This window comes from Alosa pseudoharengus, unplaced genomic scaffold (assembly GCF_046254945.1).
Source record: "Alosa pseudoharengus isolate Yale_2024_CS ecotype anadromous, Long Island Sound unplaced genomic scaffold, YU_APseudo_1.1 YU_APseudo_1.1_scf_10, whole genome shotgun sequence".
In the NCBI taxonomy this organism is placed as follows: domain Eukaryota; kingdom Metazoa; phylum Chordata; class Actinopteri; order Clupeiformes; family Clupeidae; genus Alosa; species Alosa pseudoharengus.
This window is the reverse complement of record NW_027468565.1, coordinates 32545829-32560828: the sequence shown is the minus strand read 5'-3', so window position 1 is coordinate 32560828 and position 15000 is coordinate 32545829. Positions and strand designations below refer to the sequence as shown.

Below are 15000 nucleotides of genomic sequence, written 5' to 3'. Positions count from 1 at the left end.
AAATCTATCCGAGAAAACGCTGTAGCAAACGCCTGCACTGGATCAGTGAGAAGGAGGTTATTCTACGCTGACACCAAGCCCTGCAGAACAAACCCAGACGGCAGTAAAATCTCATATCCCTGTAGACATCGCGTTGCACTAGAACGTCCAGAGTGAAGGCGGACGAGAGGCTGACCTAAAGTGGGGTTTGGCCGGCCTGTCGGTCGGAAGCCCAGTTTGCTACTGCTCTTCGGGCTCCACGCCAGAGAGCGGAGTTCAAAGAGGGGCAGCTTTTGCCTCAGGCTCTGGCTGGAGAGATTGCATTAGCCAGGGGGGTTGGTGTGTGTGCAATCTCTATGTGAAGTAATCTATAAACTGAACTAAACTTAATGAACTTTAAATAATGCATCGCTGAACATGGAAGAGAATTTTAACCACAGCTTTAATGAGAAAAAAAGAGTTATTATTGGGACTACCACATGTATCATTAACTAAATGCATTACATTAACTACATTGGGACATACATTAAAAAATCTCTCCACATATTTTCCATGAGTACAAACGAGCACACAACATCCCAGCAGGCTTTCAGTCATTAGTTGTAATTACAGTACGTATATTATGCTGTTTCAGCACTGAGTTATTTCCTCATGTTAACTTATACATTAGAAGACAAACTGATCTATTACATATCTAATAACAGGCTGTATGTCATATTCACTAAATGCATTAAATGAAGTAGATTGAGACATATATTGAATCCCCCATTTTCCAAGACTTGCCTCATAGGTATTTAGTTATTAGTTTCCATTATTTATCATCTATTGACACATAATTACCTGGTCATGTCAACGCAACAGTCTGCTGGTTTTAACAGGAGTTCATTTTGATGGTCAAATGAAGTGCATTGTGAATAAGCTGCATGATGCAGGTATGTCTAGGTACTGTAGGGTTATACCAAAGATCCTTGATTACTAACAAAATAGAGCAACGTAATTCGTTTCTCTCTGGTTATACTCTATCTATGCAGTTGTCTAACGGAACCCCCACTAAAATAAAACAGCATCCAAACACTTTGCCAAACTACATCAGGTAACATGTAGGGATGTCCGATATTGGCTTTTTTGCCGATATCCGATATGCCGATATTGTCCAACTCTCAAATTTCGATTCCGATATCAGCCGATACCGATGTCGATATGTGGGTTATTTTTCCTCAAAACTAATTTAGGTAACATCACATATCTCCTGTTATGGAATTAACACAACATGCTTAATGTTATTGTGATGCCCCACTGGATGCATTCTTGAATGCAACAAGGCTTTCCAAATGTTAACATTGTCTGTGCAAAATAAGAAAAATACTTCAACTTAATTTAGGGAAAAAGTGCCATGTTTATTTTTTTTTTTTAAATTGTCTCAAACAACAGTTTGGATTACACTCTCCTTGAGATAATCTTGACAATGCCCACAACAAATAGGGCAAATTTGACTTCTTCACAAATGATAAAACATTGTACCTGAACAACTATGTGCAACATAGCAGAATGTAAAGCCAACTAAAATAACAGGCATAGTGTATGACAGGCTACCCTTTTTCTGTGTTAAATGAGCCTGCATTTGTAGGATGCTTCATTAACTGTTTCTTTAACTAAAACTCAATCACCTTAATTGAATGAATGCACAAATATGAGTCACGGGTGTCTGTTTTTACAGACAAGACAGACCCTCACTCTAAACCCGTCCTTCCTCATATACAGATATCTAGGCTATATTTAACATTTATTTTATATTTGGCCTGTTATGAAATCATGTATTGAACAATTTAAGCACAGCTCAGCTTTAAGAAACTCAAATAGCCTAGATGCATGCTTAGCATTTTGTGATCATGAAGGCTACTTTCACAAACTCTTATAGTCAGCTGTCCTCTGATTTACCAATATCTAGGCGATATTTGTAATATTTGTTTTGTATTTGGCCCGTTATGAAATAATGTGGAACAATTTAAACACAGTGTAAAACTTAAATCCCAAATTTGGAGACATCCATGTATGTTGAAATTTACTGCAAATTCAAAACGGGATTAGTCTGGAACGGCTAACTGTACAGGGGACTGCTTTACACCTTTCTGTTCGGTAAGGTCTGCTGATTATTCTGATATATGGTTTGTCATGTGTTAAACGAAGGGTTCTGAAGTATTCCACCGAGATGAATGGGTAGGGAGATGGACGCAAAACCTTCGGTAGAATTTATGATTAAATTGAATGATATTATTTACTTTTCTCGCGAACCGTTCACCACAGCAATTAGCGGCTAACATCGATTAAAAGCTGAGAAAAAGCTCTTTCGTGTGATACTTGTGATGTCTGTGTGATGAGTAGGATGGGTTAATTTGGACGCACTTTCTTTCTTGCGCTGTCACTTTTTCCACTGCGTAATTTGGCCATAGGCCATAGGCCAAATATATATCGCTATTAGTAGGACGCAAAGCAGAATATTTAAAGAAGGGGGCACCAAGGCCACCGTGGCCTGTAAACCTCTGATTTTCAAAGGGGCGTCACGGCCAACGCAAGGGGCTACTACGGCCACGAGCAAGTTTGTTACTGCAGCCATCCACGCTTGTTTGTATGCTTCAAGACGCAGATTGATGAGGTCATCATCTGTGCGCCGGTAAACGCTTCAGGAGCGCATAGGCACTATTTGTGTGTAACGCAAGCATTATGTTATCGGTTTTAAGGCAAAAAAAATCCGATAACGATATTAACAGATATTACATTTTTATGCTAATATCGGGCCTATAATATCGGTTGGCTGATATTATCGGACATCTCTAGTAACAAGCTGCCTGGCTTCTATCGGTGCCAGCTCTGCTCTCTGTGCTTGTTCCAAGGCAGATCTCAGAGAAGTGTTAACCAGATAGTTTGCTTGTATTAGACCCAAATTGCGTAAACCCTGGTTAACTGATAGAAGATGATGTGTGCGATGAGCGGTAATAAGGCTGAGTGTTTTTTTTTCTCTCTCTCTCTCTCTCTCTCGCTCTCTGCTGGAGCAGGGCTCTGTCTGAGACGCTGGCTCTGTCTCTGGCTGTGTCTCTGACAGCTCCCAGGGCCTGATGGGAAGGGCTGGGGGTCTGACAGCAGCGCTGGAGGAGTTACAGGTGGAGGGGAGCGCAGCAGATGCTGCCTGCCGAGCCCACGCCTGGGTGATGCTGACGGCAGGAGAGAGGGATGAGAGGGATAGAGAGAGAGAGAGAGAGGGATGAGAGGGCAGGATGAGAGATGGGGGTGGAAGGGTGGGATGGGGTGATAGAGAGAGGGGGATGAGAGAGAGAGCCTGCAGGGGAGAGGGATGAAACAGAGAGAGAAGGAAAGAGAGAGAGAGAGGGAGCGGGAGAGAGAGCGAGAAAATGAAAAAAAAAAAACGGAGTGAGAATGCAGAGCCCAGTGGTCCCTCAGACATGACTGAAGTCCCCGCAGCGTGGCAGCGTGGCAGTGTGGCAGTGTGGCAGCGAGCAATCGTGGCAGCATGGCAGCGTGGTAGCTTGGCAGCGTGGTAGCGTGGCCGTTCAGGCTGGAGAACCAGTGGTTGGCACCAGGTCTTAGCAGCCTGCCGCCTGGCCCCCCGGCACCCGGTGGTGGAGGTGGGGGAGGTGGTGGGGACTGACCAGGCGAGTTCATGGAGCCACAGCCGTCTCCTGGGTAAGGCTTCAGGCGAACAGACTCTAATGAACAAAAAATCAGTGTCCCTAGCGCAGTCCCACTGAGACCAGGTCTGTGCCCGGCTCTTGAAAGCTACACACTTCACACAGATGCAGCAGCCGCTTTAAACAGCGCAGCCTAGCCTGGAGGTGGTAAGAAATGGTAGAATAGAGGGGGGGGGGGGGTAGGTTTTCAAAACACACACACACACTCACTCACACACACTCACACACACACACACACACACACACACACACACACTCACACACTCACACTCACACACACACACACACACACACACACACACACACACACACACACTCACACACACCCACACACACACACACACACACAAACTCACACAGACACATCCAGAAGGCTCCCGCCGGCTCTCGGCAAAGCTTTTAGTAGATTAGTTAGCCGCTGTGAACTAGTCCAGCAGAATGGGGAGCGAGAGATGGAGAGATGGAGAGAGATGGAGAGATGGAGAGAGATGAAAAGAATAGCTGCACACGGGAGCTGGAGAAGGCGCGAATGTAAAGGCAGCGGGGAAAAAACACCAAGAAAAAAAAAAAAAAAGAAAGAAAGAAAATGGGGAAAGACGCAAGAAAATAAATAATCAAAAGAGAGTAAGCAGTAGTGGCTTATCTGTCAAAGAGGCCCTATGTCAAAACAAAATATAAATCCAAGCCATCAGAAGTGCTGCTACTTAAATATATATTTATAAAACTATAATACATAGTCCAGAGAAAGACAAAAAAAACAAGAAACGGAGAAAGAAAAAAAACAAGAAACATTAAAGTCTATCCAAGGCGTTTGACAGCGTTTATATATAGATGTCCAAAGCCAGGCCTAGATAATCTTACTGACCCAGATTGGCAGGACGGTAGTGGTTGCGATGTATATCGTTGAGAGGGTAGGATGTGTCTAATGGTGATGCGTGGCGTGGCCGCGATGCGGAGCAGACGTGCTGGGTGAGGACAGCACCCTGGAGACCTGACCCGGTCACTTGTGATTAAAATGATCAGGGATTGAAAGGGTTTATGTGGCTAAACACTTGGATGCACAGTTTGAGAGATGGACTGTGTTGTTGTTGTGTGATGAATAAAACATCAAGAAAGCATGGTCTGCTGATGAGCCAGTTTTTTTTTTTTTTTTATGTAACACTGACTTTGATTAGATGACTAAAGCTCTCCCAGTGGTGTTAGTTTCACTATTTTCATGGCTCTTAGATTTTTGTGTGTGTATGTATATGTGTGTGTGTGTGTGTGTGTGTGTGTGTGTGTGTGTGTGTGTGTGTGTGTGTGTGTGTGTAAAAGAGAGAGAGTGTTTGTGCTGTCTGCCACTGTGTAGGTATATACATGTAGGGTGTGTAGGTATGAGTAGGCATTGTTGATTTCCCCTGACGCACGCACACACACACACACACACACACACACACACACACACACACACACACACACACACACACACACACACACACACACACACACACACACACACACACACACACACACACACACACAGTGATGTGACATGTTAAAGACAGCACTGAAATAGACTTGGAATGGCTCACCGTCCAGACACTATGCTGCTTATTTACAGACTGTGTGTGTGTGTGTGTGTGTGTGTGTGTGTGTGTGTGTGTGTGTGTGTGTGTGTGTGTGTGTGTGTGTGTGTGTGTGTGTGTGTGTGGGTGGGTGTGTGGTGTGTGGGGGCACTGGGGTGTGAGTTTGAAATGGGAAATTGAGAAAGGAAATGGAAATAGGAAATAGTGAAATAGAGACGGCTATGGAGATGGAGGCGACAGAGAGAGAGAGAGAGAGAGAGAGAGAGAGAGAGAGAGAGAGAGAGAGAGAGAGAGAGATGAGGACACAGAGGAGGAGAGAAATGAGCACATGAACATGGCAGAGAGAGAGAGAGAGAGAGAGAGATGGACTGAGGACACAGAGGAGGAGAGAAATGAGCACATGAACATGGCAGAGAGAGAGAGAGAGAGAGAGAGAGAGAGAGAGAGAGAGAGAGAGAGATGGACTGAGGACACAGAGGAGGAGAGAAATGAGCACATGAACATGGCAGAGAGAGAGAGAGAGAGAGAGATAGATGGACTGAGGACACAGAGGAGGAGAGAAATGAGCACATGAACATGGCAGAGAGAGAGAGAGAGAGAGAGAGAGAGAGATGGACTGAGGACACAGAGGAGGAGAGAAATGAGCACATGAACATGGCAGAGAGAGAGAGAGAGAGAGAGAGAGAGAGTGAGAGAGAGAGAGAGAAAGCTAGGGGATGTGGATAGAATCGCTTCGGCTGTCTTCGTAAAAGGTATGTCTTCAGGCCTTCGCTTCAGTCAAAGCAGCAAGCAGTGGTAGCAGCACACACACACACACACACACACACCCTAAGACAAGCCTCTGATCTCCATGAATCAATGGCACCAAGAGAACTTTCCCAGCCAAGACCAGTCAATACCCCGGCGACAGCCCAGCCCTCTGGCCATGCAGACAGCACGTCCAATTAGAACAGACAGCCATGCCTTATTCATAAACTGCTCTTTAAGTGACATTAGGGCCACAGCTGAGAGAATGGCCGTGGCCCTTAGCGAGACACTAGCTGAGGCTAATTGGAGGTGATGCGGGCCTATCAGCAGCCTGGGGCCGGAGTGCAAGGGGAAGTCCGAGAGGGGCTGCTGTGCACTGGGCCTGAAATGTTTCTGTGTGTCGCTCTAACCTTCAGGGCTGAGACGTAGTGCCTTGTTTGCCAATGTTTGCTGCTGTGTTTGCTCTCTGTGCCAGCAAATCAAGCCACTCTGGGTGGGATTGTGTGTGTGTGTGTGTGTGTGTGTGTGACTGTGTGTGTGTGTGTCTGAGTGTGTATATGTGTGTATATGTATATGTATGTGCGTGTGTGTATGTGTGTGTGTGTGCGTGTGTGTGTCCGTGTGCGTATGTGTGCGTGTGTGTTTGGGGAAGGCTGAGCAGAAGCACTGATGGGTAGCAGATTTCCAGTCTGTTTCCCAGCAAGGTCACCGCATCATGTCACTTGTCCCTGTACGAAGCCCCATTATCCAGAAGCCTCCCCTGCCCTGCTCTCCCTGCCCAAGTGATATCAATACTGCCACACAACACAACCGCACTGTTTGGGCTTCTTTTCTTTGTGGGGTGCTGAGATGAGAGAGGTGTCTGCATTTAAATCCATTGTATATGAGCTTTAGTCTGTTTTCTGTTGTCTTTTTTAATGTCTAAATGTGGCTTCTCTTCAAATTCAAAAATGTTGTGGTTGTGGTGTGTGCAGGTGTGTGATTGAGGCAGGTGAGGTGTTTTACATGATATACCGACAAAAGCTGGAATTTCAGAAATGTGTATGTGCTGTGTATAGTCTGGTGTCAGAATGGGTTGATGGTGTGTGTGTGTGTGTGTGTGTGTGTGTGTGTGTGTGTGTGTGTGTGTGTGTGTGTGTAATAGTTATAGGCTTTAGTAGTTAACAAGCTAGGAAAGTGAATATAGATTTTCAGAGTGCTTTGGCATAATTCCTTTTGGCTGCAGATACTATCCTATAAACTGTGTGTGTGCGTGTGTGTGTGTGTGCCTGTGTGTGTGTGTGTGTGTGTGTGTGTGTGTGTATGTATGTCTGTGTGTGTGTGTGTGAGTGTGTGTGAGTGTGTGTGTGTGTGTGTGTGTGTGTGTGTGTGAGTGAGTGCGTGTGCATGTGCATGTGTGTGCGTGCAGACTTGTGGCAGCGCAACATTTTAGAATGTTTGTCGGACGTTCCCTTTCTATTTTTTATTGCTCTGCTATTTTGAAGGAGAAATATGTCGCAATAGAAGGGCATATTTAACGGATTCAGTGTAGACAGACATACAAGACAGTTGCTCGCTCAGATCCTATTAGGACATGGTGTGATACTGAATTAAAAGCTGTTCTAAAAGTATTCTTGTTCTCATCCCCCTTTCTGTCTCTCTCTGTCTGTCTGTCTCTCCTCTCCCTCCCTTCGGGGGTGCAGTTTAAAGGCCAAGCCAACCTTCACGTGTTTGAGGACTGGTGTGGATCGTCTGTGGCTCAGCTGAGGAAGAACCTGCACTTCCCCCTCTATCCGCATGTATGTACACACACACACACACACACACACACACATGCACACACAAACACACACAAACAAACATTCTCTCTCTCTCTCTCTCTCTCACTCACTCTCTCTCACACACACATACCATTCAGCACACACACACACACACACACACACACACACACACACACACGGAGACTGTGACATCTCACACTCTACATTACACTTTGCTGAGTCATTGTCAGTCTCACTAGCTTCCCTCAGCTCAACACACAGTACAAATAATTCACAAGTGTGAAACTTAGGGGCAGCCGTGGCCCACTGGTTAGCATTCTGGACTTGTAACCCGAGGGTTGCTGGTTTGAGCCCCGACCAGTGGGCCGTGGCTGAAGTGCCCTTGAGCAAAGCACCTAACCCCTCACTGCTCCCCGAGCGCCGCCGTTGAAGCAGGCAGCTCACTGTGCCGGGATTAGTGTGTGCTTCACCTCACTGTGTGCTGTGTGTGTTTCACTAATTCACGGATTGGGTTAAATGCAGAGACCAAATTTCCCTCACGGGATCAAAAGAGTATTTATACTCTATACGGATTTCTCTTTGTGTTTGGTTTGTCACCGTGTGGCCGCTCAAGCTCGACAAACACTTCCAGCCCATCTGAGAATGTTCCAGAAGTCATACCAGCCCCGCACAGACTCTCTCCGCACCAACAAACACATTTCTCCTCAGTTCAGCTCTTTCCTCATGGTTTCTCAGCTAGGGGGAGAGAGAGAGAGGGAGAGAGAGAGAGAAAGATGGAGAGAGAGTGAGAGATGGAGAGAGAGAAAGATGGAGAGAGAAAGTGAGAGAGAAAAAGAAGAGAGAGAGAGAGATGGAGAGAGAGAGAAAGAAGGAGAGAGAGAGAGAGAGAGAGAGAGAGAGAGAGAGAGAGAGAGATGAAACCTGTGCGCTAGAGAATCTAGGTGTGGTCAGGGCTCAGCACCTCTCAATCCCACTGTGGTAAACAGTAGATAAGGATAATACTCAGCTGGCTTGGCCTGCCACTGTGGGTGATCTGCCCTGTAATGGGGCCTGATTGTGTGCTGTGGAAGTGTCTGGTGAGTCACCTTGGTGTGTGTGTGTGTGTGTGTATGCACAGACAAGAACGACGGTGAAGAAGCTGGCCGTGGCCCCCAAGTGGAAGAACTACGGCCTGAGGATATTTGGCTACATTCACCCCTACAGAGATGGTGAGAGCTCCCCGAGTTGGCCAATTATTACAGGCACACACATTCACACACACACCACTTAACTGAAATGGTAATTAGCTTTAGGTGTTATAATATCACTTTAGATTGGGTAACTACCTCCAATGATTCCATTACCTTCACTGTGTGTTTGTGTGTGTGTGTGTGTGTCTGTACAGTATGTGTGTGTGTGTGTGTGTGTGTGTGTGTGTGTGTGTGTGTCTGGGCTGTGGGCTTTCTGATGGCCTTCATACACAGAAAGCCTTTGCATGGATTGAAGAATGAACCACGTAATTGTTTGGAGAAGGCTCACATGTTGTATTAGCCGGTAGCTCTAACACCGTTTTAGTTTAGATCGAATAAAGACGTGTGTAGATTCACAGTATGCTAAAGAAGGATGTGTGTGTGTGTGTGTGTGTGTGTGTGAGTGTGTGTATCTGAGTAAGCTCATGGGTATAAATAGACGTGGAGCCAGGGCTTTGGCAGACAGTCCGATATAGACATCACACTTCAGGATGGGAGAGAGAGAGGCTGTAACTTCACCTCCTGCTCCACGTCAACACACTCTCACACACTTCACCTCCTGCTCCTCTTGTCTCTCCTAGTCTCTTAAGACCCCAAACATCACACTACCATGCTACATTTATGTGCTACTGTGGTTTCCATAGCTTCCATACCTGTTACAGTTGTTAACAGCCTTTCAAATAGAAAATATTTATACTGACAGCACAAAGAGTATTTGCAGTATTTTTATAGGAACTGCACTAAAGTATACGAATATGTGGTGTTGTTTTTCATAGTGGTATTCCATACACTATTGTATTTAGTATTGACATTCATGGTCTCTCTCTCTCTCTCTCTCTCTTTCTGTTTCTCTCACGCTCTCTCTCTTATGATTTTCTTTTTATTATATTTTGCTCCTGCAGGGGACTTCCAGTTTGCTGTGGCCTCCGACGATAACTCCGAGTTCTGGCTGAGTTCAGACGAGAGTCCGCTGAACGCCCGGCTGCTTGTGTACGTGGGCCGGGTAAGTGTCGACCACCACGCCCAGTCATGAACACCAACTATGACATCAGGCCCACTTAAAGAACAGCAGAACATTCTTGAAGCATGGGGCAGAATGTGGTTTTCATTACGGGCAGGGTGGAACTTGTGGTGTGTCATTGCCACACCACACCATGCGTTTATTTTAACCGACAGACTCAGTCGTTCCCGCCACACCTCTGTGATATCTCCCACAGACCTAACCTCTACCCATTATCCTTAGCGTTTCCTTTTATTAACGTTACCTCTGACTGGCCACGCTTGTCCACATGCGTAGACACTCCAAATCCACAAGCCTCCCTCGTACGGTCTCCGTGAGGGCGGCTATAGCAGGCCCTGCACAGCTGCTGCTGTTGGCAACCGCGTCCAATTTATTTGTTTTTTGTTTGCGTTTCTGAGTGGATAATGCACTTACACCAGCTTAGTGCTGCTGCGTGCATCATCCCAGGAGAAAAGTCAACGAAGTCGAGATCCTTTTTTTATCGTCTCGCTTTTTTTTTTGTTGTCCTTCTTTCCTCCTAATCCTGGCAGCAGGAACAGGGTTTCACTTACGTGCACTGGATCAGAATGTCATCACACAGGATCGGACTGGGCTGCTACTGCAGCAGGGCGCAGGGGTACAGAAGGAGTGGACAGACCCCCTCTGTGACACTTCTGTGGAGGACCGCTGCAGGACCTCACAGTGGGAATGTCTTTCCACTCAGAGGCTTGTCTCTAGATAGGGACACCCATAGCTCCATTTATTCCACTGCTTGGTTGAATTTCCCATTGTCCTACGTAATTTAGAACGACCATTAACCGTATGTTATTTGCACACCTATGAAGTAGGCTAGATCCATTTTTTTGGCCGTATCACACTTGTATATTAATTCGCCAAACTCGTTGTGAAGTTTATATGAACCGTCATGTCGCATCTGAGCTGTAAAATGCAGACGTTCAGAACATAGCAACATTGTAGCATATGACGGAGGTGGCTTTTAGCTAGATGGATGAAAGCAGGCTTGGTAAAATAGCGATTTTTTAATGCTAAAGTTCATCAGAATCTTGGGATACGCCCGCTTGACAACGGGAGAGATATAACTAACGACTGGCGACCGTGCATTAATTTCTGTGAACAGACCAACATTAAGTCCATTATCCCTTACATATCTATGGGGACACCTCTCAGTCAGTGCCATAACCTGGGAATACAATCAACACGTGTCATTTATTAATGTAATAATTTATATGCAGCCTAAGTATGGATCTATGGAGTCTGCAGTATGCAATTAACTATTACAGTACATAACAATTTATTATACACACATGGGGCCAAATCCCCAGTAGTGCAGCTATATTTAAGTTCACTAAAAGCTTAACTGAGGTCCCCTACTCGGATCAAAGCCAATATCTTTGCGAAGCAGCATGAGTTTAACATTGTGGCCTGTCACATTAATTGAAAAGCTCTGCCATAGCCGAGCGGGAAGATGATGACGAGGTGTCATCTTCATCACCTCCTCTGCCATCCGCCCCCGGAGCTTGCGGTTACCATTATGACTGTGTCTCCATGGTGACCACAGGGGGGGAAGCCTCAGGGGATGGATTGTCACACTGCGTACTCGGGGAAGGTGGGGGAGGCTTGGACCTCCTCCTCCTCCTCTTCCTCATCCTCCTCCTCCTCTTCCTCCTTTTTCCTTCCTGCTCCTTCTCTTCTCTGGCTAATAGTAGGGGATATGGGTTTAATCACTGGCCATGGCCAACAGCTCATCACAAAATACATTTCCCGTGGCGATCCCTAAGCCCTCTGGCACGAGCGGGGCGGGAAGTGGACGATAAGCGAGAGAGCTGGATTTCAGCGGCACAATTAGCTGCCCCCACAGAATCCTGTGAACCCTGTCTGTGTGTCTGAGACAAGTGTGTGAGTGAGTGAGTGTGTGTGCGTATGTGTCCAAGTGTGTGTGTGTGGGTGAGGGGCGGGGGTATCGATTACGTCTGGCTAGAGGTACCTGCTCTACACACGCACACACGCACGCACACACAAACTGTGCCTGTGGAGGACTTGATACCCCAAGACTGAGGTGTGATCAATTGATAGCGTGACTTGCCAAGACGCCTTTTTGTCTCACTGAATAATGGCCACCTGTCCAGAACTGGAAGTGATTTCCTGCTGGCTATGCAGCCACACATCCAAAGAAGCACACACTCACAGACACACAACACACACACACACAAACACACACACACACACACACATACACACACACACACACACACACACACACACACACAGTATACCACACATCTCTAGAGCTACTGAAAATCTTTTGAGGCCTAAACTGGGTCTGTGTGTGTGTGTGTGTGTGTGTGTGTGTATGTGTGTGTGTGTGTGTGTGTGTGTGTGTGTGTGTGTGTGTGTGTGTGTGTGTGTGTGTGTGTCTTTGTCTGTCTGTGTGTGTGTCGGTGCATCTGCGTGTGTGTCTGTCTGTGTCTTTGTGAATGTGTGTGTGTGTGTGTGTGTGTGTGTCTTTGTCTGTCTGTGTGTGTGTGGGTGCATCTGCGTGTGTGTCTGTCTGTGTCTTTGTGAATGTGTGTGTGTGTGTGTGTCTTTGTCTGTCTGTGTGTGTGTGGGTGCATCTGCGTGTGTGTCTGCCTGTGTCTTTGTGAATGTACATGTATGTGTGTGTGTGTGTGTGTGTGTGTGTGTGGTCTTTCACTAAAACGGAGTCATTAGACACAGTGAAATGAAGAGCAAGGACCTGGTGAGCTCTCCTGTCCTCAAGGTTTAAAATAGCATGACTGCCCCCCCCCCCACCTCCCTCCCTTACAGTCTTTACCATTCACACACACTCCTCACTCAATGCAGTCTGAGACGCTCAGCCGTCGGGCAGACACGGCCGCAGAAGGAGAACGAGAAATGGGATGGGAGGAGAGAGAGAGAGAGAGAGAGAGACGGAGAGAGAGAAAGTAGATGAAGGTGAAAGGAAATAAATAAAAGGCCAGTAGGTAATGGTTCCGAGGCTCAGGAGCGGTGCTTGTTCGTCTCTGTCTGACCTTTTTTTCATTTGGGGAGGATTGAGGGTCACGGGCGAGCTGAAATGAGTTTTCTCAAGGTAATCCGCTCTTTGGGAACGTCCAGTGCCCTCCGAGCAGGACAAAGCTGCAGCGAAGAGGATGAGGAGGTGGTGTATGTCTGTCTGTCTGTCTACTTATCTATCTGTCTGTCTTTCTGTCTATCGATCTGTCTGCCCATCTCTCAGTCTACCGGTTTGATAAAGAGAGAGAGAGAGAGAGAGAGAGAGATACTTTATTTCTCAAAATATATGTATTTCTGTCTCTCTGCCTTTCAGATTTTTGTGTGTTTGCAAGCATGTCTGTCTGTCTGTCTGTCTGTCTGTCTGTCTGTCTGTCTGCCTCATTATCTCTTTATGTTTTTTTTGCCTGTCTTTCTATCTCTTTCTATTCTTGTATATGTGCCCATGATTTTATATCTGCCTGCCTGTCAACCTGCTTGTCTTCCTGTATATCTGTAGTTCCTTTGTCATTTTGACATTGTTTCTACCACTATTTCTACCAGTGTGTCTGTCTGTCTGCCTTCCTTTCCATCTGTCTGGGTGTTCATGCTTGAGTGTTCCTGCTCCCCTGTCAGCTGCAGGCATTCATTAAGCTGGTCCCTGCTGTTTGCCATGGATCTCTGTGCATTTGTGTGTGAGTTTGCATTTGTGTGTGTCTATGTGTGTGTGTGTGTGTGTGTGTGTGTGTGTGTGTGTGTGTGTGTGTGTGTGTGTGTGTGTGTGTGTGTGTGTGTATGTGTGTGTATGTGTATGTTTGTGTCTTTGTATTTGTCTGTGTCTGTGTGTGGGTGCATCTGTGTATGTTGTCTGTGTGTGTGTGTGTGTGTGTGTGTGTGTGTGTGTGTGTGTGTGTGTGTGTGTGTGTGTGTCTTTGTGAATGTGTGTGTCTGCATTGAGACTAGGATCACACTGATGGGAGAGGGACGAGTGTTACTGCTGCTCTGGAGGCTCCATCACCATCCACTCACTCACTCACTCACTCACTCACCCACTCACTCACTCACTCACTCACTCACCCACTCACTCACTCACCCCCTCACTCACCCACTCACTCACTCACTCACTCACTCACTCACTCACTCACTCACTCACCCACCCACCAACTCACTCACTCACTCACTCACTCACTCACGTAATGGAACCAACTTACAGTAGTATCTCGTAAATTACCCCACTAATAATGCCCTGAATGGTATGAAACTTCTACAGTAGTACAACTATGTTCTTTACTTTACTTACGAGGCATTGAAAAGTTTGTAAGTACACCAGGAGTTTATTTAAATAACACTTGCCTGATGGATGCTACTATCTGCTACTATCTACCGCTGTGTCAACGTTACTTCCGTGATTTGGGAAAAGCCTGTTAAAGTCCTGGCAGGAAGCATGCATAAGGATGTAGATCCAGGAATGCAGTAATATTTTGTTTGTAGTAGCAGTTTGCAACAATTATTAGTTAACACTAAGTTGTAAACACTTCGGGAAAAAAATATTAAAAACTGGATATACCAAAAAACTTTGAGGTAATCGCTTCCTGCCAGGACTTTCCTGCAAAGGACCCTAGGGTGAAATTACTCCGAACCATCGCTTCAACAGAGAGAGAGAAAGACAGACAGACAGACAGCAAGTCATTCATAAATAAAGACAGGAAGATATAAAGAAAAGCAAAAAAGAAAGACTTATGCACAGTAAGCGGGAATGAAAAAAAAAATCTGACCCAGTAGGTCAGCAGCCTTCGGAGGTCCGGCAGCTGTAATGAGGGCCTCTCTGCCCTGTGCTCCTTCGCTGCGCGACTCCGTTGCTCTTGGCCTTGCACGTCAGAGACAGGAAATGGGGTTTCTGTTCAAAGCTCCTGTGCCAGGGAGAGGAGACACACCCAGGCGCAGACTCCATGGAGCTGCCCGTGGCTTTGGCTACCTGTTCGTCCGGCAGGGCTCGGCCTCGCCTCC

At 46.3% G+C, this 15000-nt stretch overlaps 1 protein-coding gene across 1 annotated transcript in view; it reads left to right on the top strand.

Moving 5' to 3' along the window:
* The window catches only part of b4galnt4a (beta-1,4-N-acetyl-galactosaminyl transferase 4a), a 100880-nt gene that overhangs the window by 36626 nt on the left and 49254 nt on the right, over window positions 1–15000 (top strand). The window contains exons 3-5 of the mRNA XM_076299116.1: window positions 7678–7773; window positions 8873–8963; window positions 9887–9987. Coding sequence (XP_076155231.1) covers window positions 7678–7773; window positions 8873–8963; window positions 9887–9987 — 288 coding nt within the window. The remainder of the gene's footprint in view (window positions 1–7677; window positions 7774–8872; window positions 8964–9886; window positions 9988–15000) is intronic.